We start from the raw sequence: 27,803 nt of genomic DNA, 5'->3' as shown, positions 1-27,803 counted from the left end.
TCTCTTAAAAATGAAGATTTATTCTCACACAAACAACTGATTCCAGGAGATGTTATTTCATGGAAAAGAAAGAAACAAACAAACACTAAAGAATCACTATATGGAGAAAGCAGCAACAAAACTACAGCGTCTGACAACCAGAAACGTGTGGCACAGGATTACAGCTGGAGGGATAAGCACCTCTTAGGAGGAACAGATACTAAAGGGATCATGTTGCAGAGGATCTACTATTCAGAAGTGAAAAGGTTCCCCCTAGAGATCTAACAAGGAAGGAAAAAGAACACAACTGTTAGCCTGTTGATCAGCTCAGTCAAATCTTCTGATTCCTGCAACTGAAGAGAGACACATTAGGAAAAAATATCTGAAGATTTCCACTATGCCAGAGCCTGTTGCCATCTCCGAGCATCTCACCTCTCCTTTCAGTGTTTTTCAAATGACAAACATACAAAAATTTGGTAATAGATTTACAGAGACAGGCATCTCCAATTCTACCTTTTCTGTGTGCCAGGGCAAAGGAATAACTGTGACTGCCTTACAGGACTTGGATGGTCAAAGCAACACAGACTTATTTGTCCTACCAGTGTACACCTGCTTTCTCTGCTCAGATATTTGGGACTAAAACGAAACTACAGAAAGAATCAGCCATAACTGGTTTTCTCCCAGTTCTATATAAAAGTCTTCTCCCAGTGTCCAAATGACAACATAAACCTCCACCAGTCACAGGCCGGAAGCCACAGCCTTCAGCTGCTGCAGGGCAAAAGGACGGTACGCTGAAGTTCCTAGGGCTCGGACATTTTCATTTTAGCTTGGTCACTTTCTTGATCCAGGGTACGTATTTGCTGACCTTTGTGTACACACCAGGGGAATCCTTTCGACCACAGCCATAACCCCAGGAAGTGATTCCCAGAATGATCCAACGTCCATTTGACCTCTGACACATGAGTGGGCCTCCACTGTCACCCTGGCAGCTGTCCACCCGTTTATCTTCAGAGAGGTTCCCAGCACAAATCATGCGGTTAGTGAACTTCTGTCCATAGCGGGCCTCACAATCTTCCTGGGGTAGAAGAGGCACCACCCCCTGCAGTAGTGTTCTCGAATAGGACTTCCCTGGAACAGAACAGATCGGCCAAACCAATTCACACATAGACAACAGACACAACCTAGAGCAACAGTTCTCAGCACAAAACCAGATATTTGTACATTTCATGTCAGGAACGTGGCACAGAAGTAGGCCAAACTCAGCATCTCTGAACCATCAGAACTTCAGAAAATAGTACTGCAAAGCCAGGCCACAAAAAAAGAAATGTAAGATCAAAGAAATGGGGAAGAGGTTAGAGAAAGAGGTTAGATCAAAGGATGAGTCTTACTCCTGGTTTTGCCAACAAGTAACTTGAACCTTGTGCAATTTATTTCACCTCTTTGAGCCTTCATTTCCTTCGCTATAAAACAAGGACAGTGTTTTCACAAGGGAATAAATGCAGTAATATTTGTGATGCACTCAATCCTCAGAGAATTTTTGGAACATGTTTCAGAGGCATCCAAATATTATTCAAAGGGAGTTTACTTCATTTTTGGCCAGACTCGTCTCTATTTGCTCAGATCTCTTTATTACCACAGACTTGGTCAGAACATAAGGATCATGTGCTATATTATAGTATAAACTTTCTATGCCCAAGATTTACAGTAATTTACAGACTTACTGTAGGTTCACAGGGCAGTAGGTAACTTGTTTGGAAAGCTGGTTTTGGTGTGTGGGAGGGATTCTAGCCATTAAATGCCACTACAGCTTAAGGGAGTCACATGGCTAAGTTGCTCCTTGATCCTTCCCAGACACCCCAAAATGACTCCAAAGGCAAATGTATGCTCTCAGTTGAGTAACTGAGTAACACTTGAGTAACAGCTAGAGAAACAGCTGGAAAGGAGGGGTAAGGCCAAAATCAACATACAAGCCCCTGGGGCTATTTGTTTTTTGGCAGCAAGTCCTTCTAAACATATGGATTTTCTCCAGTCACAGCAGCCCTAGAAAGGCCTCCTTTCCTAAATCCATGTTTTGCATCTATGAACCCCAAATGTGGAAGGACTGGTCAGCCAGTCACAAAGCTTCATTTAGTGTTTAAAGCTGTCTCCAAACTAATGCATCCATGTAGGGACACCACCGAGCCCAGCGTTTTAAAACATCACATTGAGAGAGTTAAGGATTTAGTAATTAATACTTTTTAGAATATTTCCTGCTACCTTTTACCTAGGAAGCGTCATAGCAATACAAGATGGCAGGCACAGGCTGTCTAAACCTAGTGCAGAAACCAATGTCAGAGCCCAACTGTCCCTGGAGCAACATCCGGGGAGATTCATCACAGTGACCTGACTTCCAAGAAAGGTCAGCTACTTCACAGGAAGAACACTGCCTCAGGTCTCTCCCCCTGCACAAGCTCTTTATAAACAACATAGTCTGAGAAAGACCCTTTCCATTGCTAAGCTCCCACTACCACAGCAGGAGGTCATGGAAACACGAGGGCCTCCCTGAACAGTAGATAGGCTTTGTGCACCAGCTCTGCACAGGTTGTTGCCTAAGGGTTTTGCTGTGGGTAAAAATGCACATAGAAGGGGAGAAGCAAGAGTACTATGACCAGGTGGCAACATTCCTCTCTCCCACATCTTCAGAAGGATGCTATGGCTACTAAAACTTCCATCATGGACAGACCCAAAACAGCCTCAAAAATCAGAAAACAGTGATCAGTGCCACAAAAATCACCTTGTTTCCTGCTCCTTGACACCACGTGCTTGGCACAGACAATAGGAGCATTAAGAACACGGCCTTGAGTTGGGCAGACATAAATTAATAGTGCATATAGACTCCTCAGTCCAGAATCCCCCATCCATCTTGCTCCTCACTCACCTGTGTCTCCCCAACCAGAGATGATGCAAGCTTGCCTGTTGATGTCAGATTTCTCTCTCCTATCAGGAAGGCAGACAGGCAGAACATGGTGATTGAAGTAGAGACAGTGACCTTCTCTGCCCCGCATTCGGACCAGGGCAATGTCATTATCATTGCTGCCAGCCCAGTAGTTTCTGTGGAGGACAATCCTCTCCACAGGCAGCTCCCTCTCAAATTCATCCTTCACACCTGTGTGGTAATCGCCTACCCGCAGCAGGTAGCGTCGTACATCAACACCAAACCTAGAGAAAAAGACAGGCAAGACCTTGACATTCCTACTCAAACAGAAACAGACTGATGCAAGCCTCAGTTGCTTTGAGACTGAACCACCTCCTCACAAACTCATAAAATACTGCCAGGTTCAGAACTGTGGGATCTCTTCAGCAGATGTGATAATGCCAGCTGTTGCAATCACTGTCTACCACGCACGAGACTTTTTTCCATAAAAAGGGCTACAGCAGTTGCAATAGGCTTATGATCTTATCTTTTCACAGTTCCTTAAACCACAGGAAGAATGACAAAATGCTGGTTCCCTTTAAGTGTAAAACCTCGAAGTTAAGAAGGCAGGTGTAAGCAGTGAGGGATAAAGCAAGCCTATCATGAGTCATCACTGTAAGAGCTCCAAGATCACACACAACATAACCTGAATGTTTTGGTTTAGAAACTTCTCTCATGTAGTTCCACTGCACTGGGAGAATAACCTTTTATGAGGTTATCTTGTTTGTCTTTAACAATCCCTTAGGGCTCCCAGCTCTCAGACACACCTTTTGAAGCAGTGGGCTGCAGTCACTACCCAGCAGCTGCTGATCAGTGTTGCTCCACACAGCAGTCGGGTATCTCTGTGAAAACCCTTCAGCCGTAGTGAGACCTGCCATGGCCAACCACCTCTGGAGAAGAGACAGAAGAATAATAAACATCACATACACAGGAGCTGTTTTCTTTTCCCATTTGCTCTGCCCCATCTGGGCTCAGTTGGCATGAATTCTCCTCTAGATGGGCACATTGGTACAAATGAAGTTCAAAAATCACAAGGGAAAATGTTTTAATACATTCACCATATGCCAGGCTATTTCCAGAATCTTTAGGAAAGCTGGAACCAGTTCTGGCTTTTTCAGCAATTACCTGAGAGCCTTGTTTCCACCTATGATCCTTTTCTTGCGACGGTGAAGCAGGCGCATGCCACACACACCAGACTCTGGACCTGTACAGCAAAGTTAGGACAGCTGGGTAGACACCTTCAGCTTAAATATCAACTGCTGTCAAAGAGCCAAGATATCCTTCCCTGAGGGCATTAATCTTCCTGGTAGCTGACTGCATTGTGTTGTGCAAAGGAATTTACAGAAAATTTGTTCCCAAGGCTTTCCTCAGTTTTAGTGGAGGTGCTTACCTCCAGTATTTGTAGTCTTATGCCAGGAATGGGACATCTACAGCTATTTCCTCGGTGCTCTAAAACCCAAAATTTGCTCATAGTTATTGCTCTAAGAAGGGTGTAATGACATGGCTCAAGGGAAGTTCTGAAGGGTCAAAGACCTGACACAAGTGGAGCTCCTGAGACTAGGCTGGAGCACCCTGTGCTCCTAAGAAGAGACAATGAAAACAAAACAAACAAACAAAAACAAACAAACAAAAAACAACAACTAGGAGGTGCAGGAGACTACATGCTTGTTTTGTAGCTAAAGCTTCAGCAAAAAAAAGAGAAGAACTACAGTGCAAAAGCATGCAGAGATCCTACAGCTCAAGCTCCAGACTTCTCCGTAGAAAAAATGGGCATATCACCTGTTCTCCTGATATCTTGGACCTTCTCTTCAACATAGTCACAGATCACACCAGCATCTCCACTGTGCCAGCAGCTGTGAATCCCAGTGTCAGGCCTGACACACTGCCCCAGGGTGTGCTCCACACCACTACATTCTACGTTGTTCAGATGGATGGGCCCTTGGCCTTCACCAAAATAAGCCATTGCCCTGGCTTTTGCTGTACCACTGCAATGAGAGAGAGGGTGGCTAACCTGCAATAAGCAGGAGGCAAGTGAAACTCAGCACGTTTTAAGAGAAATGATATTTATTGATCACTCCACACACAGACAGTAGGCTAGTACCTGCTGAAGGCAGCATGAGAAAAGGATTCTAATTCCTCAAGCATACACAGGTCTGCCAGAACTATGAAATGAAGCTCCCAGCAACAGGCCCAGAAAGACACCATTCCCCCTAAGAGCTATTTCTATTTGTAAGATGTACCTATCAGATCTCTTACCTGAAACCAAGTTGCCTGCAAACTACTGCAGCATCTCTGTCTGTCCAGCCATCATCACAGACACTGCCCCACTGCCCATTCACAAATACTTCAACCCGTCCCTCCTTGGTGCTTTCTCCATCCACTAGCCGCACGGGAGGCCCTGCAGGAGAAAACACACGGGTTGCTGCAACCAAAAATACCAAAGGGCGTGAGGTGTCCAGAACTTGGGTTCTATAGGAAAAACTGAACCCTAGAGATCAATAAGCTTAAAAAAAAGGGGTGGAGATCATATATGAAAACTATATCCCTCATTTCACCTTCTTGCTAAATCAGTAGAGTGCATGCATATTAATTTATTTAATACACACTGTAATTCATATTCTGAAAGCTGAGTAAAGACGAACAAAAACAGAAGGAAAGGTATTAAGTGCTTAGGCAAGAATGAACAAGCTTAAACATGCCTTGGAAATAAATCCATTAAGTGATAAAACTACTGCATTATTCTAGGCAAGAAACGAGTTCTATGTCCAGGAAAAACAATAACAAAAAATTAGATGCTGTATATTTCAATTAAAAACAGGACAAATTGCAAAGTCTCCTGCAGTAGAGAAGGCAGAGTCTATCAGCCCTCATATAAACAAAAAGTATGATGCTAACTTAAGATACATTTACAATTTGAATTAAGAGGATGCCATCCAAAGAGGAGAGTGCCAATAACCACACAACAGCCCCTAACATCTGAAGTCCTCTTGTCTTGACAAGGTGTGATGCTAGTGTAACTACATCAGTTGCCTGATGTGTCTAGTTAAAGGGGGTTCCTCTGTTTCCATAGACATGGGGCTGAGGCATTTCATCAGTGAGCAATGGCACCGTAAGGCAGCCACCATCCCTCAGTTTCTCAGGTTTGTTTTAGAGACTGCCAACATAACTCTCTCCAGTTTCCATTTCTCTACAGGTCTGGCTGTACATCTGGTAGCAGAGCCACAGCTCTGTCGTTCTGCCCCCAAACAGCCAGGGCTCATTCCTATGAATTCTTCTCAGAAAGCAGTCTTCTCATTGAGACAGCACAGGGAAAACTCCCATATCTGCCATAGTTTCCAAAGGAACAAACCAGCACGAGATACTTTCTCACTGCCCAGAGCAAGATGCAAGACAAATTACCCAGGCTGCCATCAGTGATGGTGTTGCTCTCAGGGGAACAGCGGACCCCCACATCCTCCGCGTGCGAGCAGTCGTGCTGCCCCCAGTTGCTATGGGGACAGTCCAGGAGGGAGAGCTCTGTCCCCACACAAGCCACATCATCCAGCAAGATTAAGCCTTGGCCAGCGGTGTAATCCCCTTCAGAGGCCAGGGTAGCAGGACCACTAGAGGAAAGAAACAGAACACAACATCAAATTCATTAAAACTAGCTAATCCCACAGAGGGGCCCAAATTCAGACCCAAAGGGAAACCGGGCAACTCCCCTGCAGATGTCAGATCTGATATTGATGCCCTCCCTACCTAAGCTACTCAGTGACACACTGGATGGCAGCCAAGTAGCTTACACATCTCACCAACTTCAGCTTTCAGGAAGGCCCAATCAGACCATTAAGAAAACCCTTAATACTACACTTTTTTGTCCTGATGGTCTTCATTCAAGCACTGAAGCAGTTGGTATAGTTTAGCTACAGAGCAAACAGGTAATAAAGTTTAGTTGACAGAGTAGACAGGCTGGTAGTGCTGAGCTGATATATCTGGAAATTTAAGGAGCCATAAATAGTATCAAGCCTGTTATCTGTTTTCAAAACAGGTCAAAGCAAGAGGTAACAATGATATCTTTTTCTTGGAAAAGTACGTGGACACCTAATAATTTTTCCTGAGTAAAATTGCATAATGATAATAACCCTTCCAACAAAGACAGAATTCAAGGAGGTAATGTCTAGCCAAACCTGTTAAAGAGACATGGAATCTAATCCTTGAAATTAGGAAGCACAGATACTACCAACACTCATTCCTACCTGAAGCCCAGCTGCCTGCAGACCACCTGGGCACCAAGGTCTGTCCAGCCATCATCACATACTGTGCCCCAGTCTCCATTGTAATAAACTTCTACCCTGCCTTCGCTGGAGCTGCGACCACCAGCCAGTCTGACAGTGCCCTCTGCAAGAGGTGGGAGAACGAAAGACCAGAACTCAGTAAGGGAGAAAAATAGGCTGAACTCCACTTCTGAAAACCCTCTACAGCCCACAAGAGGAAGAAACCAAAGGCACAGATAGTTGTGGGTACTCAGAAAACAAACATCCCTCAACCTTTCCATGCCACCTGTGGAAAGCAATGAGAACACCACTTAGGCTGGCTCTGATTCATTTCCACCTGTGTAATATGGCAGTAAGGCTGCATCTGGATGGCATAGAGCTGTAGGTATGTACCTGTGAAAGGGTCACAGGAGACCCCAGCATCTTCAATGTGGTCACAATTTTGTTGTCCCCAGTCACTTTTCTTGCACTGGTCAAGTGAGAGTTCATTGCCTGAGCACTCCACTTCATCCAGCAGGATTGGGCCAGATCCCTGCCCATAGTGAGCCCATGACAAGGCTTTTGGGTTCCCACTGCAAATGATATATACACATGCTCAGTAAGGAAGGTCACAGTCTTGTTCACTTGTATTCTGCCTTGCACAAGGACTCTCCTACACTAGACTGACATCCTTCCATAGGTAATGTGTATTCCTGGCACAGTGGTGTTGTCAATTGTTAACCAAAATGCCTTAGTGGGAAGTCCTGTAACAAGATCTCCTCTCCCAATACATAAAAAACATGTCCGTACCAAGAATGGTTCAGGTACTTGAGAAATTCTGAGGACAACAATGCCTCGATCTCAATGACAGGCAAAACTCTCAAAGTTGGAAGGATTTCAAATTTGACTCATCTATTTTTAAGCAATCCTGTGCCAATTTGTTTTTCAAGATTGCTCAGTATACAACAGCTCCCATGTTAAATGCTGGATGGCATAGAGAATGAGGTGCTCTCTTGCTTTCCCTGACTGAAGAGGATAGGGGCAGTCACTGAAACTGAAGGTATTTAAATTTAAACAAATGACTGCCGTTCACCTATGGAAATCACTATGACAAGTTATCAATGAGGCCAAGAAGATATGCATTAGGACATGTATGTAAAACTAATGAACAGGGATCAACACAAACAAGCCTTGGATAGGGATACACCATCTCTTTTTTATACAGCATAAACCCATAAAATTGACTGATTTTATACTGAATTAAGTACAAATTCCCTTTATAGGATGATCAGGGTTCTGTTCCATTTCCATAGAAAGGGCTGGTATTATAGTGAAAGGAGATGCTCTCACATTCTTTATTCAAACTACTTCTGTTACCGCTCCATGATGAACAGCAGGGAAATTACCTGAGTCCCAGCTGCCTACAAACCACTTCAGCATCCCGGTCATCCCACTGGTCATCACAGACAGTACCCCACTTGCCATCGTGGTAAACCTCCACTCGCCCTTCAAAGCTCTCCTTTCCTCCAACTAAACGCAATGGGACACCTACACCTGTGTTGCAAAAAAGAAAAAGAGATCAAAGCAGAGCAAGACAGAGACAAAGCACATCCAGCAGCTGAGGGTGTAGAACTATTCACAAGCCAGAGGATCTGTTAGGATGCTCTCATCCCACCCTACCACATCCTCCCCTCCAAACCCCCCAGAAGCATCCATGACTGCATGCCACAGCATGGGGTGCAATTGGTCCACAGATGGCTCTTTTACTGGCTCCTACAGTGACAAGGACTTTACTATCTGCGAAAAACCCATCTTTAATAATTGGCGATGTGCTCATAAGCAACTGCCATCTTGCAATAATTTTAGAAGTATGCCCACTCTGAGTATTTGGGATTGGGAAAAGATAGATCATTTTTCACTGGAAGGAAATAATCTGCACAGCAGGTGAAAGTAGAACACGCTCCAATGATTTGCTCTCTTCAGCTTCCTGACCTCAGATTTAGCATCTGATCAGTAACACTGGATTTCAGGTAACATACACACAAGAAATAGGTAATGAACCACCCCTGGAGATTTACCTTCTGGAGGGATGCACATTACCACGGCGCTTCCCTGGTTACAAGTTCCTGACACAGCTTCCTGATAGCTACACTGCAGCAGGGCTTTCTCATCCCCATGGCAGTTTGCTGACTGCAGGTGCAGGGGAGTAGGCCACAGTCCAGGATGACTCTTCTTTCCAGCTGTGCCAATCTCACTGGAATGGAAAATGCAACAGAATGATGCAACACTATTATATTGCTTAACTCACACTTGTTTTCCAGCCCAGTTGTGGCATTTCACATGAGCCCAGTTGACTGGGAGTACATAATGGAGTGTCCATTTTCAGTCCAGTGGAAAAATTCAAACAAGCACAAAGCAATTCCCCCTCTCCCTCCCCATGTAATCCATTCTGTTTTCCCACTTACAGCTATGGAGTTGAACTAGTCAGAAATGGTACCCTCATTTGAGAGTGAAGGAATAAACCAACCCGTCAACAGATTGTAATATGTCAGCACATCGAAGTATCTGAATAACCTTTTTCTTTCTCTGTTAATCTCATCTCCTTGCTGTTTGTAAGTTTGAATAAGTCCAAATAAGAGATTCCCTTAGAAGGTTCATAGTCTCAAAATCTCTAATAGATCAGTACGGTAATTCCAGCTGTTAATGCTGAAAAGGGAATATGGTCACTCATCACAGACTTGAACACCAAGTTTTAGACACTGTTGTTTTAAAAAGTTCTTGCAAATGCTGATTTGGGGTTGGGCATAATCATGGGGGGAAAATAAGGAAAAAAAGAAAATCTGGTAAAGGACCCTGGTAAGTGGGCAATCAGCCCACAAAAGAAATTCTTCTCTCCCAGCCAAGGTATTATGCCAGAGGAACAGTAACCAGAGAGGCTGTTCTCTCAGAGACCATATGAGCATGTAACACTTGCAACCACAACAAGGTTCTCACCTGAGACCTAGTTGCCTGCAGACAACACTGGCATCCCAGTCAGTCCAGTGGTCAGCACAGATGGTGCCCCAGAGTCCACCAAAGTAGAGCTCCACACTACTATCTTCAGCTAAGCGCACAGCACCTTCCAAAAAAAAAAAAAAAAAAAAAAAAGAAGTCTTGGACTTGGGTGTAGCTGAGCTGAGCTGGACCTGACTTCTCTCATCCCTGTTTTGGAGTGCTGTTACTGAAATGACCTGTATGAAGGCGTGCAGAATGTGGCACCTCGACACAGGCACACAGCACACCTACACCTGTATCCTTCACTTTAATGAAGCCATCTTTGAAAGCACTTACACTGGTGAGGGAAGAGATTTTGCTATTTCATTTATTATCTGTTCTGCAAAATGCAGCTAAAAGGAGCATCAAAAAACAGGAGGACAAACAGAAGCGTTGCTCGTGAGTTGGTATATTGAGAGAGCTCAGCTCCTTTGCATGCCTCAAGATAAGCAGCTATCCTTGTATTGGCACTGCCAAGACTTCTACAGTAAGTCTAGGACCCACGTTGCTGCAGAAGATTTACAAATCTATCCACAGAATATTTGTGCTTGTTTTATTTGAACTACTGCAATTATATGAGGAGAGCTCAGATATGGCTACTTAAGGAGTTGGAGAAGGTTGTTTTCCACATAACTTAAACTGCTTTCAAAATGTCATGTTAACAATAAGAAAAAGAAGTCTCTTTATATGAGAATTAAAACATTTATACAAGGCATTATAGCAGCTTAAATCAAATCCATACTATGTACAGACGTTCTTCTCTCACACAGATTAGTTTTTAGTCCTAATTCTTTTGACAATTTGGGACACTTAGTGTACTGTGCTTCTTTCATAGGGTATTATTGTATCTGCTACTTGCAAGTCTGTGCAGCACCTGTTTCTGGCCTGAACCCCTTGAGACAGTGTAGCCCAGGCTCTGGCAGAGATACTAAGCAGCTCTTACCTTGGTTACAGTCGCAGTTAGCCCAGCCTATGGTCCCTGATGCAAGCCGGTAGAAGCACCAGGGTGTAGTTCCACCTTCTGGGTTCCTGCAATGGTTGTGGTCCCCTAAGCCACGGTCTGGGTACTGCTGCACATAATCAGGGAAATCTGCCCAGTTCAGGCACTCTGCCCCGGCCTCAGTGACCGCCAGCGAGCCATTGTAATACCCAAGAGGTCCGATGCTACACACGCTAGACACTGGGCACAGAAAGGAAGCTGTTAGCATAACCTAAGGCATCTCACATGGAGGCACAAACAATACTGGACATATCGGCTGATTTTCTGAACCTCTTTTGTGTTTACAGTCTTGATTGCTACTTGCTTGTTTGATTTTAGTTACATCAGTCTTTAAGGCAGGTGCTACAAGAATGTTTATACATACTATCTAGAAACCAAGTTGATCTGTAAAAAACAAAATGCATAGACCTTTAAAACATGTTAACTCTGGGCCCAAACGTGGACTAATTGAACTAGTTCCCATTACTGATTATTTCATTAGAGGCATTCCCTTTCTCTGGGCCAGCAGATGAGCCTGGCAGACTCTTCTCCTCTACCTGCTTTGGTACCTGAATATGATACTCTTAAGTTTGATCCTAGGCTCTTCAAAAGATTAACTGCCTGTCTAAACTGATTGTGACTGAGAAGAGTTTAAAGTTATCCATCATTTCTATAAAACAGGAAGGTGGAAAATAGTACTGTACTTCATTGTATATATGTTCCTTATACATATTAGCATATAACCTGGCTTGTCTGAACTTATAGGAAAGGAAAGGGAACCACTTTCAGGGGGGAGTGTAGATGCCAATATTCCAGGCCAGTGCCTACACGAATTATCTTTTGCAAAGAAACCCCAGCAAATAATTAAATATGGGGGGGAGAGAGAGAAAGAGAGAAAATTCACCATTCATGACCCTGAAATAAGAAATAGGAAAACCAGAATAAGATTGTGTGTGAAGGTGTGCTTTTTAAGTGTGCATAAAACGGGAAAAGACAATTCAGAAGTGGGTAACAGTTGTAGTTCCATTCACTGAATAAACAAAAAATATTTCAGAAAATCCTTCTGCTGTAAAGACATGCAAGGTAAACAGCAGGGGTAAGTGACAGTTAAAGGTTAGCTACAAGGTACAAAAGTGAGAGTTACAGTTAGCTGTCTGGAAAACACACTGTGCTCCTTGGATTGACTGGGACCCTAAAAGGGGGGCATATGACAAGACAGTACTTACTAGGAGGAGCAAACATGCAGAAAAGACTGAACAGAAAAACAGATGAAAGGAAAAGAACACGGTAAAGGAAGAGAATTGCAAGAGTATTAGACATGAAGAAGAGAAAGTAGTCTGACCATATTAGTGAAAGAGATAAACAGACATTGAGGCACAAAGGAGAAAAGAAATGGTGGAAAGAACGCAAAGCAGCCAGACAGCAGTGGTTCATCGTACCTGTAGTCTCAGATCACCACTGCAGAAAAGAGTCTGCTTGATGACTGAATTAATAACTTCTTGTTCTTACCTGCACTCTGCAAATGGTTTTGGCTGGGCTGGATTCCCAGGAGAGCCTGGGAAAAGAAACAGAGCAAAAGCAGAGAGATGATTATCTGATGAAATAAACATGGGCATGTTCTGAAAGCATCTCGGCCTTTTGCTGCTTTAGGCAAACACACCTTGGTAACCAGCCTCTTCCCTGTTCTCCCTATTGCTCTTCTTCAAATCCAATCACAGCTCTGCCCACTGACAAAAAAAATGAATAATTACTGGCCTGCAGAGATTTACCCTTGATCTAAGCACTACATTACAGGGCTCTGCTTGTTCTTTCCAGGGTTTCAGCCCCAATGCTCTGAGCAAACAGAATTTTAAGTCAGAGTGAGATGTCTACCGAAAGAAAAGCTGGAAGAAAATCGTTGTTACCAGTAAGAAAAAATGAACAGCCACTCATTCTCTGTCCATGTAAAGGGTAAGCCTTCTATGATCACATGAGTAAACAGATATATCTACTTGATGGGATGATGCTCCCAGCGATCCCTGTTAAAATAGCAATAAACATCCACATATGAAGCAGGAAGCATGTAAAGAAGAAAATCCAACATGGCTTTTTGAGTATTTTGTTTTTACTACATCAAAGTAAAATACGTCCCATGGTATTATTATCCAAGTGTAATAATATAGCTAAAAACAAAGAATATGGAACAAAGAATTCCAGCATCCTGTCCAGTGCCAAAACTGCATTTCGTCTTGTAGGCAGTGTTTTGGGTGATTATAACTTGACTGCTGGTTGAGAGATAGGGATCTCCACTTCAACACCATTACATGGTATGCAGGCAGGTGCAAGACCTTCACAGACCCGGAGTGAAAAGAAGAAACTGTACGTGCTTCTGCTAGCTCCATGTAGTTTAACTCTTTTCTAAATATAGCTGCTTATGAACAAAGGCTTCTACTTCACAGAGCAGAGGTGTGCATATAAAGAAAACTAGCTATCGCAAATAGCTCTGTTTTTCTTCAAAATGCAGTAATTTTGCTTCTCCTTTACCTCTCCTCGGAAAAAGGTAAGAGTAAACTTTGGGAATTAAACCAAATCCACCTCTGGAGTAAGCCAGGAGAATCCCCCATAGATGCCACACACCTCCTCATGGCTGATTTCATTTACAGATCAAGCTTACGAATAATGGTCCAACAGGTGTTGAGAACCACAGCCAAGCTTCACCATCATCCTGCAGAACTCAGAACGTAATATGGCATATTGAAAATGAATTCCTTACATGGTTCAGGAACTGCGCGTCACACCTCAGGTGCATATGCGCAAGGGGATGCACAGATAAAACAGTAATTAACTGTCAAAACCCTATTCAGCCAAAAATCCATTTGTCTTCACGTGTCCAGCTGTTCTGAACTCACATAATGTTCTATAAAACAGCAATGCTGAAGGACTCATCTGAGGATCTCAAAGCTCTCTGTAAAGAGAGGAAAGTGAGCTAAACTATGCTTTTCTGACTGTCCAAGATCACACACAAGACAGGTGATCGAGGCATAATCCAGGTACCCTGACTTCTGGCTTCTAGTGTGCACTTGTACACACATAAGCCTGCAAGAGATAGAGGGATTAATAACTGGCTGTATGAACGACCAAACACGCTCTTCCTGGAGACTGACCATAAATAAAAGAACCGCATTCCAAGTAATATGCTTCCCTTTTAATGAAAAACTAGTTGCCAGTTTCTGTAGCAGTTTCCAAAATCCTTCAATAGTCGTCATCACCAAATTTTAGTGCAAACCACCTGTGCTGCAGTCACTGTCCCAGGTCTGTGTGGCTATAGATCATCAGTCCACAACAGCAATAGGGATAATCAGTCCGTCAGTGAAGAACAGAAACAAAGGATCCCTCCTGCCAGGGTCACTGCAGTGCTTGAGTAACGTGGGAAACCTGAGCCAAAGCATCTGCAAGCCCTTGTGCATCTGCTTTGCTGCTTTGTTTCCTTTCCTGAATTTCATATGCAGAATGAAATAAATCCCTCCCCAAGCCCCCAACCCTTCCCAGAGACCACAGCTGCCTAGATACTTGAGAAAACATATTCAGTGAGAATATGATCCACTTACAGTGATGATACTAAAAAAAAAAAAAAAAGCAATGGGACTTTTTACAAGCAGATAGAACAATAATTTCTTACCTCCCTGCTTCTGAGACAGGATAACAGACTCAAGAGCTCTACCAAGAGCGTGAGTACTTTGGGGATCTTCATCCTTCCTGTACAATGTGGACAGAAGCTTTTTCAAGCTTCACAGTCTCATTTTGCTGCTGGGCTCAGCTGCTGCCTCCTCCTCTTGCTCTCCAGCTCAGTTTCCCCAGGTGCAGGGCACTAGCTGCTACACATCGGAGGCAGTGGGATGCCTCTTTCATTTCTGCGTGGGGAAAGGGATGGAAGGGAAGGAATCAAAGTTCCCAAGAGCATCTTAAAATTTCACTTTCCTCTTCCTCTCCCCGTCTTTTCTGCTTGACTCTTCTCCTCAGAAAGGGAAAAAGAAGGAAGAGAAATAAGGGAGGAGAACATGCCCCAGAATTTCTCTATCACCTTTAAAAACAGCAGGAGGCAAGCGCAGATGGGTAGGGCACAGCCCTCAGCTAGCTCCCGCACCTCAGCTATTCCCTCCCTTTCCCTTGCTGTCCCAGCCTCTCGTTTTGCTGTGGGTATGCATTTCTCCAGAGTGCCAGCCTCCGCCTCTCCACCGCTGTCTGCCCAGCAGCCCCGCCAGCCGCTCTCTCTTCTCTTGAAATTCCTTCTTTCCACAGCTGACTCTTCCTTCCCTCCCGTAAGCACAAAGGCTGTAGCGGCAGCAGGGATCTGGGGCTTCCTACTGCAACAACTCCAGCAGCGAAACTGAAAAAGGAAATGGCTTGTACAAGCACATTTGCCAGAGATTATACTTGTTGGAAGGAATCTGGACTTTATCCCCCCTGTGCTGCCTCCTTGATTAGCTGCTTGCAGCTTCCTGAGGTCAGACTTTCCTCAGGCTTGAACACAGATAAACAGGTCCCAGAAAATTATTTTAAGAATCTTCCAGATTTCCCTAGGAGGAAAAAAAAAAAAAAAAAAAAAGAAATAGCACAGCCCTCTCTAGGATGCATTCCCACTTTTCAGCTCTGCATCTTGTCATTAAGGATATTGCCTCCAGAGATCTTTTCCATCAAGTGTCTTCTTGACCTTGGACTGTAACGTGATTTTTCATTTGATTGGCTAGGGCGATTTCTAGAGGACTGATCATTATTTTATTGCTATGAATAATCTTATATTTTCGAGTGTTTTCAGCTTACTGCTCCTTCATATAAATTAGGGCTAGAGGCTATAACAAAAGTTTTAAACATTATTAAATCTAAGAAGGCTATTGCTCAATTTGAAGCTGTTCAATTTTGGATTTATTTTTGTTTAACATGTTCCCCATGCTGCTCCTCAGCTCAGTCTAATGGACATTTCCTACTTTTGTATTCGGATTATGGAGGGATTAACTCTTAGTGTTCTGCAGCATAAACCATGAAGGTCACCTTAAGAAATTAGCTCACTTCTGGCCAAACCTGCTGAGAAGCATTTCCAAAGACACCTTCAGCATAAAAACAAGAAACAGGCTGATACAAATCCATTGGCTTGATGAAAAGCCTCTTTTTTTCTTTTCCCACTTATTGCCCATTACTCACTTCACATGACAGTTTTGTGTTGCCTCATCTTTAGTCACTCATCAAATGCAATGAAATTGCACTACAGCTGGATCTTTTACAGGAGGACTGAGTGAGTGGTAGGAGGGAGCAGTTTCTTGAGTGGATTTGTACCACAGTGCATTCTGGACACAGTGGATTTGGCCAATAATTACACTCAGTTAATTAGAAGCAAATCTTCTATATCCTGTGATCTTCGTAGCTCAGGAGGCAGATGATCAGGTCAACAGAAGATGGAAATAGCTTGGATGCTATAGCATTCTGTAACTCTCAGGCAGCATTGGTAAAAAGGAGCAAAATGAAAAGCAAAGATGAGAATACGTTGGAATTTTAGAACCACTTACTCCAGTGAAAACACAAGGAAAGGATGTACTATAAACAATAACAGAAAATTCACCAACACTTAGAGAACTCTGCTCCTTAGCCAGGAGTTGAGAGGTTGTTGATGCCACTTCAAAACTCCCAAGATGATGCTCACCTATTTAACCCTTTAGAACTGGAAAGGAACAGATGCATTCAATCTCTATCTGACATGTACTAATTGAGCTCAGAACTTACAGCAAAAGCCTGTACTGGATTTCTCTCACAGTAGCTTGCTTCCCTCTTAAGTAAAGGCTTTTCTAGATATTTTAAAGTGATTTACTCAAAAGGAAAACACAGACCAGTGCACCAAAAGCAAGAGAAGTCCAAGTTTGTTATTCAGCTTCCTGATGAACAACAAACCATGCCAAGATATACTGGTCTTTGCAGTAGTCTCCTCTATGGCAGGTCCTCTTTTGGAACTACTTCCTTCTTGCAAAGACCTCCCCCTGGTTTTCTTGCACATGTAATGACATTTCCTTGAGATGGATTTCAGATACAAAAAGAGCTTCTCATGGCTATGCATCTTCTTCCTTCCCTTATTTGCTTATACTCTGCTATGAGTCAAACAGTATCAAAAGATTTGCCTACACAGAAGGGTTTTGCTATTTAAGTGACCACAATTTTACATCTAGTTACACTGGCATCAGTTCTTCTCTGGACTCTCTCAGCTTAAACAACTTCCAAGAAACCACAAACTAAATTAGCCTTGTCTGTGTCTAAGACTGATCAAGAAGGAAATCATGCCAATATAACTATGGTACTTTAAACATGTTTTACTTCATCTCTAGATATATTACTTATTTATAACTTTCCTGTGTGTGCAAGTTTGAAGTAGCTGTGATTACCTAAGTCCCCTATTTAACATAAATCACCTTCTCACCCTGATTAAAAAAAAAAAACAAAAAAATAAAACACACCTGCCTTCTAAAACAAATGTACACCTCAGGAATTAGACCTATCACTCCTGAACCGGCAGGACTACTATTCATAAAACCCTGCTGAAAACCAAGTCTTCCCATTAAAGGTATATATTCATCTCTCTAAGCTAAGAAGCAAGAAAGTAATTTTGCTTGCCACATTAGGAATAAGAACAGGTTCAAGTCAGTGACAAGACTGACTTGGCGCCAGGAACTGGGCCTTAGAGTTTTTGCTAGTCTCATAGCTGCATGTCAGCAGATAATGTCGGGCAAATACATTTAAAGATTAAAAACTGATGCAAGTGCATATCCTTCAGAGGTGGTTCTTTTCTTTCTCAAGTGACCATTTTAGTGAAAACATCACTTATACAGAGGTGCTATAGGTCATTCTCTTGTGCATCTACTGAATACTTTTTGGTAGCCAGTAGAAATCGTTAATCCTTATCAGCTTTGTTTGCAGACTACTAATTACAAAAGCACAGTAAGCCTGTTTCTAATTGATAACTAAGGTGCAAGTGGAGAAAGAAAAGTATTTAAAAAATGTAAAAGTACAAATCTTATTCTGACCCTCTAAGGACATCAGGCACGCAGATGCTGAAGGCTATCTGCTCAACAGAAAAACTAATCAATAGCCAATTTCCAACAGGAGTACTAGGGAGCAAAGTATATTTAAAAAAGTTGGAATAATCACAGCTATTTTGCAAATCTAAACAAACAAAAGAAAACAAAAAATCAATACATCTCCCTCTGGTTCTGGGCCTAGATGCCAGTCAGGCTAAAAAGAAATTGGCCAGCAGGGCTAGGGAAGTGATTGTCCCCCTGTACTTGGCTCTGGTAAGGCCTCACCTCGAGTACTGTGTTCAGTTTTGGGCCCCTCGTTACAAGAAAGACATCAAGGTGCTCCAGCGACTCCAGAGAAGGGCAACAAAGCTGGTGAGGGGTCTGGAGAACAAGTCTTACGAGGAGTGGCTGAGGGAGCTGGGATTGTTCAGTCTGGAAAAGAGGCTCAGGGGCGACCTTATCGCACTCTACAGGTACCTTAAAGGAGGCTGTAGCGAGGTGGGAGTTGGTCTATTCTCCCACATGCCTGGTGACAGGACGAGGGGGAACGGGCTAAAGTTGCGCCAGGGGAGGTTTAGGTTGGATATTAGGAAGAACTTCTTTACTGAAAGGGTTGTTAAGCATTGGAATTGGCTGCCCAGGGAAGTGGCTGAGTCACCATCCCTGGAGGCCTTTAAAAGACATTTGGATGTAGCCCTTAGTGATATGGTTTAGTGGAGGGCTTGTTAGTGTTAGGTCAGAGGTTGGACTGGGTGATCTTGGAGGTCTCTTCCAACCTAGATGATTCTGTGAAATAGACAGTGGTATTAAATCATCTTTTTTAACTTCTTTGAATGTTAGTCCAAAATGACAAATCATTTGAATGAAATATAACTCTTCCATTTACATCTATGTGTTTGTCAAAAAATTCTGAGAATTTCCTAACCGTAAGCAGAGACTGAGTTCTGAAGTTCAGGAAAATCAAGAAAAAAAATAATCAGTGTTTCCTCCCTAAGAGATCTTCAGTGAAACACTAAGAAACATAGAAACAAGAAACATAGTTAACAGCAATCATACACAGAGCTGGTAAAATATTCAGGCTATAAGGAACAAGAATAAGATCAAGGAATTCCAGCAGATTTGCTTCAATCCTGTAAATCCTACTTAGGAGGGTAGAACAGCTAGTCAGCTTTTACATAATTCTTTCCCCACCATGCAATTACGTACAGGTCTCTGCAGCAATTTTCTTAACCAGTGAGCTCAGCACCAGGAGCAACAGAACCCAGTTTTCTTTTATGCCCCAACAACAGTACAAGCCCTGAACTCAGAGCAGATGCTGTCATGTACTGCAGTTACACATATTAACTATTAATGGAACAGTCCTAAATGTAAGCATGTCATGAAACACGCTTATACACACAATATAAGCTTTACATGAGATATGGGGAAACTGCAGCAACTCAAATGACAATCAGTAGCATAAGTCTTTTTGATTACTGCATGGGTTTTCTCAGCCAAAAGAGCTGCTGGAGTACTTTTTAAAGAAACTGTAAAACCAGGGTGCATCTGAAAAGCATTCCCTTTCCTGCCTTCTTCCTCCAAATATATGCATTCCTTTACTGACTGGAAAACAGCATGGTAATTTTAAGCTTACAGTAAGTATATAAAGAGTCAGGGAAAACAAGAGCTGAACTTGGAAGCTCACTGTGAAGCAGTAAAAAACAAGAATAGCTGTCTCAATTAGTGAGAACTGAGCAAAATTTCAGAATACAACAAAAAAGTATTACTTTCTCTGTTACAGCCTCATATAATGATGTGGTTCTTAACAGACACTAGAATTTGGTACATTTAGCATAACTGCTAGCTTAAGATGTGCAAAATTATACTTTATATTGTATTTTAATACAAAGAACAAACATAATAGAAGTGAATTTAGAATTAATCTGTTCCTCATTACCACCTTAGCTTGTCTCCTGCAGAAAAAAAAGAATTAGCAGGTAGCTCTCCTTCTCAGAGAGCATCTTACAGACTGAAAATGCAATGTCATATAACAGAAGCGTTTTCCCAAACTAAGATGTGAATGTAATGTTCTTAGTGACCCCGAGTCCTCTGAAGGCCCCATCTATGCCGTAATAGCAACAGCACAGTAAATTACCCTCTGGGATAACCCACTAATGAACATTTAAGTAATACTTACTGATAACTGCTTCAAAAACTTGAAAGCATATGCTTGAGCAAGATTTATATGATGAAGAGGTGTAGACCTGGGGCTCTACAGAAGCCAGCTCCAAACAAACTACACGTTCATACAGTCTGCATGTACCATCCCCCATCTTGATCATTAATTTTTCTTTACGCTCCAAAGACTTAATAACATAAATGGTTATATTGCTAGTTCTCTGAGGAACTGCTTTTTTTTTTTTTTTTAAATACCAATTAGGTACTGGTCCTTGAACTAGGACCTGATTGCAATTTTCCATCACCCTAATGAAAAATAACAAAATTAAGTTAATTATACAATTTCAGTACCAGTACATGCTCGAACTTTCTTTCCACCTTTTAGCCATGCTGCCCCCAAATAAACAATGGAACATTTTGCTGTAGACTATTACTCACCCACACCAACCGTCTTGTATTATTTTATTACAGTACAGACAACGTAATCAATATACATGACACTGTACCTGCAAATCATAGAGTCTAAATCACAAGCTTCTATATCAAAGTTATATTTCATCCTTACCAATGTATTGTGTATTAGCAAGGTATTTTGGTGAAGATTTCTTTCTCATTCTGCAGCCTTCTTGTACATCAGCAGGAATCCAAAAAATTTCAAGAAGAACCAAATTGTGTATAAATACAAGTATGAATATGAGTCACGGTGTTACTATCCATTTTAAGTTGGCCAAATCTCTGGGCCTGAACACTTACTGATAGCAGCTCCTAAGTGAGGCAAAAAATGTATATACAAAGAGAGATCACCCCTTAACTGAGAACATATGTTTACACACATTCCTAGAAGTATTTTATTTCACAGTGAGTACCTGCCTCCACACTGCTGCTGGTTGGACAACTCACTGCAGAAATCCTTAAGACTGCAAGACCCAAGAACTTCATTCCAACAAACTCAGCCAATGGTCAAGAAGGCTGTTCTTCCAGCCTGGAAACAAAGATGCTGTCGAGATCCACACAGCAGTGCTGACATACCACTTGGCATCAAACACTCACAGAACTGTATTTTTCACTTATTTTCCAAAGACCCCAACTTTAATTGCTTGTCTGCAGTCCCTTTAACAAAGCACATTATACATAACGTGTGATATTAGGAAACCTCCTCAGGAGCTTGTTCACTTTGCCTGAAGTTAAGTTTCTCTGGGGCGACAGTGTCTCCTCATCCTCTTTCTCCCTGCGCTCCTTCTGAAACAGGAAAAGAAAGCTCATAATATTATCTCTGTTTATTTGCCACCTTAACCCTCACCCTCAAAGACTACTAATAATTGTATTGGAATGTTTATTTCAGAAGAACACTATTTCCTTAAGGAAAACTCATAATAGCACTTGGCTAAATAATCACAAGGCTTTTAAAAACTAAACAGTCTTCTTTAAATTGTGAAATTAATGAATAACTGACATTTCGTGAAGATATCTTTCCATATTCTTAATTAACAATATTATAAGCTTATAATAGCAATACAAAAATGTTTTAACTTTTACTTTCTGTTTTTCTATTTGTTTTTATTGTAATCTACCAAATAATTGGAGGACAATTTTTCATTTATGATGTCAAACTGCAGCAATAAAAAGCTACTTATTAAATTATGATACTATTACTAAAAACATAAAAACTTGAAATCAGTTTAAGGACAAGTTTTGTACCTGTATCAACCTTTAGACTTTGCTTCAACAGTGCTGAAATTTTAGAGATTAAAAACTGGAGCATATTAAGAGAAATTAAGAGAGCTGGCCAACAGCATCTGAACTCCAAGAATTTGACAACACAAAAAGGACTGGTTGTGACTGCTGTTTTATCCCTAGTTATACCATACAAAACATCTGGTCCCCTCCTATACTCCTTTATTTTAAGGAAATTCCAAATTCAAAAAGGAAGGGCTGTGTACCTGATGTACATCATCCTGCAACTCTCCTACAGTTCAGATGGCTTTAGCTCAAATCAAATTGTTCATGGAACACTTATTGTTGGCACACAAATATGACTGAGGGCTTCTCTTCCTTTTCTACCACTAGCCTTAAAGAACACAAAATTGGCTTTAATTACTTCTGCCCTTGCCACGCAGTCATAAAATATCTGGATCTCCTTGGCGCAAGCTGTATCATTGAAGTCATTCTGCTTCCAGCAGGCCATCATTACTGACATCTCTGTAATGCACGTTGCCTCTAGAAGGGAAAAACAGAACAATGAAAGCTTAGGTATCCAGGATTTCATTCTAACATCCTCCACAGTACATAAATCTCCAAAGAGAAGTTTAAAATGAGGTAGAGGAAGATGAGAAAAAACAACAGTGAAGTAAACAGCAGTATCTCATCATTGCTTCAATTAGAAAAGAAGCTCCTAGGACAAGGATTAGCACAATCAGAGCCATCTGGTTGTTACATTTTGATACAGCATGTACGTTAACAATTCAAAGCGCTTTATATGCAGGACTTGCACATGGAATATTGTAAAATACAGACTGAGGGTTGGAGTATGGGAAATTACTCTTTTAAAAACTCCTCGTGCACTAATTCCATGGCACAAACCGGACCCCCTTGCCTGTTGGAATGCTTCTGGTCTTTTGTCCGACTTCCCAAGGGGCTGCTGAACAGCTACCACAGATGTTTTGTTTTGCGTTTTTTCTCTGTATTTCCTGAACATTCAGAAAACGCTGTTACACCACAGCTTTTCAGCTGCAACATTTAGAAACCTTACAGAAACGTCCCTCAGAGCACAAGGCGCTCCCGAGCAGGGATTAGAGCATGCCCTGACACCACGACGACCCTTCCCGGGGTGAAGCAGCAGGGCCAGCTACCAGGGACGAGGCTCGGGAACACCGCGTTTACCGGCCCCGCCGAGAACTCACCCCCTGCCGTCTCCCTGCGGTTCGCCACCTTGTCGGCCAGCACCAGCGACCGGGTGGGGCGGACAGTCGGGGGCCGCTTCTTCTGCCGCCACTGCCCGGTGAGCCAGCGGCCCACCCAGGCCGGGTACGCGGGCGCCGCCATCTTGTGTGCGAGCGGCCGCCCACGTGAGGCGGCGCGCAGGCGGCGCAAGCCGGGCCCCTCACGGTGCCCTGAGGCAGGGCGAGTGAAGCCGCTTGTGGTGTGACCTCGCTTTTCTGCCCTCAGTCTGCTTCCCAAAGTCCGTATAGAATTCAGCACCTCTTCGCAGCTTCTGTGCTACACGCTAACAGCTCCCCCAGTTCACACCTCTAAACCTTTTCTATGCAAACCCACTGGGCGAAGGGGCATGCACACTTTAACCCAAGTGGACGAAATCGCCATCGTTTCAAATAATCCAAACGCACCTTAAGGAAGTCTTTTGCAACTGCGTGGAAACTTTCATAGTGCCTGAAATTCAGCATCGCCTCACACTCTCAGCCCCACATTTCTCTCCCCTACCTCTTAGAAGCTGCAGCGCCCCTGCCTTATCTACTGGTGCCCCTACTGTGACTCCCAAGAGCATACTGACACCGCTCCTTCCGAAATGGCATCGCTGTTCTCACAGCCCGGTACTCAGCAACAGAGAGAATCCAGATACTCCCAAAAGTTTCTTAGTGTAGCATTTAAATCCCTGAAGTTGCCAGTGCCACTGGCTGGTTCTAGAGCCCTGTGCCCGCAGCTGAAAAGACAGACACTGTAACAGGGAGCACGGCCACATTTCAAGGGCTAGGGTACAGAGGTCTGCACAGCATGAGAGGCGAGGCAGAAATAGAGAGGTGAGAAACAGACACTGGGGACCTAAAATACTCAGTTCTCATTATACAGTAGTCACTGAACTGCACCATTTTACCACTGTATCACAGCCCTTCTGTGTTGTAACACATCAGAGGAAACAGTTTTCTTCCACATGAATGATTGTATCATTTTGGGTTTCTCTGACCATATACAGAATGTGAAACCAAAGAAACCTGGGAGGTGGGTTTTGTTTTTTTTTTTCCATAGGATATTGGTTTGGATAAAAGGAAAATATTCAACCTCCTAGCTATTGATATAAAATTTAAAGCATTCCCCTTGCCTCTGCCTAGACAAGGAAGTTAAGACATTGGACTTTTGTTACTTTGAGTTAAATACAACCAGACCTATACCAGAATATTTTCAGCACCATTACTAAAATTTGCTGCATCTGCAGACTTAATTATTCTGGTATGTGTGACTATAATTATTTCTTGTGTTATTTTTAAAATAGTATTTTCTTAGAGTCCAATTTTTAAAATATGAGAACACATTTCCAAGTAAACAAAAGTGATTTTGTTTTGTCCTCTTCAGAACCAAAGTGGCATTTCTTCAGATCCGAAATCAAACATTCTGACTGGAAGTTCTGGAGCATTTTGGTAAAGGATATTTATATTTCTCTGCTTCCATTTTTTTTTTTTTTTTTTTTCTGATGGGACAGGAAATTAGCTATATTTCTAGCTTGGCTACCAGTGGAGAAGAAAAACAAGCTGACACCTTCAAAATAGAGGGCTTGCATCCTGAAACTCTAAATGTTATAAGTCTTTCAGCTCAACATAGAGATGTCACTTCAGTGTTCAACATTTCCATTCTTGTGAGGTTGAGCTGTTCATATTTTGTCTCTTCTATTTACACCCCCTGATAAACACTTTTCTCTGCTGCATTTGACTGCTGTAATTACTAACAAGACTTGCACAAGAACAAAAGGGAAGTAGCAAATGTTAGGACATAAGAGAAGTTGAGCTGCATTCACTGTAAACCAACCTCCCTTTTTCCAAATTACATTAGCTAATGGTGGCAGCACCTTCAGGTACATTCACCTTCAAAAGCTGATCTCTCTTTTAAACAATTTCAAGAAAAATGGGGGGGGGAAGCTGGGAAAGAGAAAGGCAAGCTACACAAGAAGAATTTTGATAGCTTCCTGTCAGTTACTGCTCTCTGCATTATAAACCTTTTTTCTTTTTTTTTTTTTTTTTTTTTTTTTTTGGCATTCAGCCTGGGATTGGAGCATCAGTCTAAGAAGTTCCCAAGATGCCGAAAAATGTATGCAATTGTCTGCACACCCCACGCGTCTGAAGTGTGGCATAAACGTTGGTTTCAAAGGGAGAACGTGGAACCACAACAGAGATTTGATACCCAATAGCCAAGTCTCCCTATAACCTGTATTTTTCACAACTGTTATCACAGAGTCACAAATGGATGAGGCAGAAGTCCTGACTTTTCAGGAAAAGTCAGAAAAACAGTTCCCTCAACAAACTGAACAGTGAACCCCACAGAAGTTTCACTGTGCATCCTGAGCATACACCTATGAAGAACATGTGAAATTCTAACTTTGTTTGCAGTTTCTTTACTTGAACGAGTATCATTAAAAGGTGAATCCTAGGCTGTGATCCAGCTGAATTCAGTGTCAAAAACAAAATGAACCAGAGATGAAACTATTAGCACTAGATTTGAAAAGAAAACCTACAACACAACTAGAATAAGGGGCAGTTATGATGCTGCAATAAATGCATGCTAACAATGCTGTCCTAAAATACATTCCAGATTGCTGTCTTAAATACCTCTTTAAGAGATGAAAAATTACCACAGATTCCTTCTTCTTCTTGAGTAACTATCTAAAACCTCCAGGGCTTTTCCAAAAAACAATTAGGGTCTAAGAAATCCTGTTTATTGGGAAAAATGAAGAGAGTTCATAACCACATCTTTCTGAACCGTTTGGATCCACCTTTCTTCAGGTAAATTCCAATGTATTCACCCAAGTTTACCTTTCCCATACAACCTCATAAAACCCTTGCCTATCACTATTTATTCTCAGTTGTCTCACTCTGACCTTCCTCCTTAACCTCAATGTGAGCTGCCCTAGGGCATCTCAATTTAATTGGAGGTGCCTTAACTTTTAACTAGCCCCACTAAGAGGTGCCCCACTTTAACTAGCAGTAAGATTAAGCAGTTTGCTAAGATTCCAGTCAGTTCAGACTTACTCCTGTCTGCTGAGCTATTGTGTTTGGATAGTACTAGCACTTAATGCATTCATTAGCACAATGATAGAGGCAATTTCTTTCCTCTTGTCACTCCCCCCCACACTCCAATGCTAGCCCTACCTTATCCTGAGCTATCTCAATCAGATCAGCCTCCCTGAACTATTTTGCTCACCTGATTAGATCTGAGCTGCCATCCCTAATCCCTGACTCCCAGACCTATTTTATTCCAGTCTGTGCTACTATAAGTTACCTGATGTCTCCTTATTTGCTCAGAGATGTCTTTAAGTGTCATGGTCTGCTTTGATCCATTCCAAGATCCCCCAAGCCATCTCTAGTTGAGCAACTTCAGTATTAGATTGGTCTTTTCTGCAGGAAAGAGCATATATAACAATAGAAATTAAGATGCCAGTCATGTCAGGGTTCTGGAACAACTGCTGCAGTTCCATTCCTCTCCACCCTTCCTAATCCTTTTGCAGGGCCATGTATCTCTCACTGCCAGCTCTGAGACACTGAATCAAAAGAGAAGTGCACTTTGTTAAAGCTTGACATAGGCTTTGGCTCAGCTGGTCATATCACTAAAAGGATTTTGTCTCTGATTAATTTCAACTTGTCAGTAGAGGTCTCTGAGCAGAATGAAGGAAGTGGCCGCCCTGTATGTTTCTGATTAAATACAACTTCTCAGAAGGTGCCTGGAGATCCATCAACAACCTTAATTAAATCCAACCAAATTGAAGACAGCTAATCATTAAGGGAGTGGCACTCTTGGGACAATGGGTGAAGAGTGGGTATGCAAGGATGGTATGAGGGACAGATGGCTGCTTGTCTAACACAGCAAAGCCTGTTTAAACAGTTATGTCCCCGATGGCAGTGTTCCAATTCAATTTGTACTGTTCCTAGCCCTTGAGGAGTTATTTGTTCTTCCACCATCTACTGTTTCACAAGCCAGTTAAAACTACCCTCTGTCAAGGTACGACAGGAGAATTTTTGCTCTGATTCTCCAAGCAGCTACACTTTGGAGACTATTTCCAGGAAAAGCATTTCATTCCTTTTTCTCCCCAAACATATACTTCCATTGTTGCTTGGCTCTTAAATTGTTTCATTCTACTTACCATCAAAAATGACCCATAGATCAGTTCAGTTTGAAAATTACTACAGTTACAGAAATAAGTGGTTTTTTTGTTTTGTTTCTGAAATGGATTGCTGAATTTTTAACCTTCAGTTGGACATTTATTTCTCCTCCCTCAAATCTCAAGATGCCATAAACTTATCGTATTTTTTCAAGTCAATTTTGAGACACAGCATCAATAGAATCTACTACTGTTTCATGTAAGCAGTTATGAGAAGACAGCTATTTTTAGAACATTAATGCTAGCGAATAAAGCTGTCTTGACGGCTTTGAAATCCTCCCTCTAGTCACACAGTAAACATGCAAAATGCATGATAAGCAGTGAAGTGACTCAC

General features: G+C 42.3%; 1 protein-coding gene across 7 annotated transcripts; it reads right to left on the bottom strand.

Moving 5' to 3' along the window:
• LOC308197508 (neurotrypsin-like) lies at positions 1–22,462 on the bottom strand. Of its 7 annotated transcripts, none has more exons than XM_080598040.1 (17): positions 22,311–22,462; positions 16,355–21,609; positions 14,835–15,170; positions 12,686–12,731; positions 11,141–11,377; positions 10,159–10,282; positions 9,243–9,418; positions 8,571–8,718; positions 7,579–7,757; positions 7,168–7,309; positions 6,332–6,534; positions 5,189–5,330; positions 4,712–4,917; positions 4,058–4,136; positions 3,700–3,822; positions 2,897–3,177; positions 1–1,107 (listed from the first exon to the last, which is right to left on the bottom strand). In XM_080598040.1, the coding sequence occupies exons 3-17, from the start codon at positions 14,904–14,906 to the stop codon at positions 797–799; spliced, it is 2,469 nt and encodes an 822-aa protein (XP_080454166.1). In that variant the 5' UTR covers positions 14,907–15,170; positions 16,355–21,609; positions 22,311–22,462; the 3' UTR covers positions 1–796. The 7 variants fall into 7 exon arrangements, with proteins under 7 accessions (XP_080454166.1, XP_080454167.1, XP_080454168.1 ...); XM_080598041.1 differs by having other exon boundaries at positions 14,835–15,167; XM_080598042.1 differs by having other exon boundaries at positions 14,835–15,164.
• Positions 22,463–27,803: the final 5,341 nt, after the last annotated feature.

The sequence above is a fragment of the Anser brachyrhynchus genome, assembly GCF_964034855.1.
Source record: "Anser brachyrhynchus genome assembly, chromosome: 6".
Classification (NCBI taxonomy): Eukaryota; Metazoa; Chordata; class Aves; order Anseriformes; family Anatidae; genus Anser; species Anser brachyrhynchus.
Note: the sequence above shows the minus strand (reverse complement) of the source record. Positions and strands in the feature narration are given on the sequence as shown.

Excerpts from the sequence above, each read along its gene's own strand:
- LOC308197508 (XM_080598040.1), bottom strand. The coding sequence starts at position 14,906 with ATGAAGATCCCCAAAGTACTCACGCTCTTGGTAGAGCTCTTGAGTCTG. Across the intron at positions 7,758-8,570 it reads TGTAGGCAGCTGGGACTCAG|TGGGAACCCAAAAGCCTTGT; the intron begins GTAATTTCCCTG and ends TATCATTTGCAG. Across the intron at positions 7,310-7,578 it reads CTCCTGTGACCCTTTCACAG|AGGGCACTGTCAGACTGGCT; the intron begins GTACATACCTAC and ends CACCTCTTGCAG.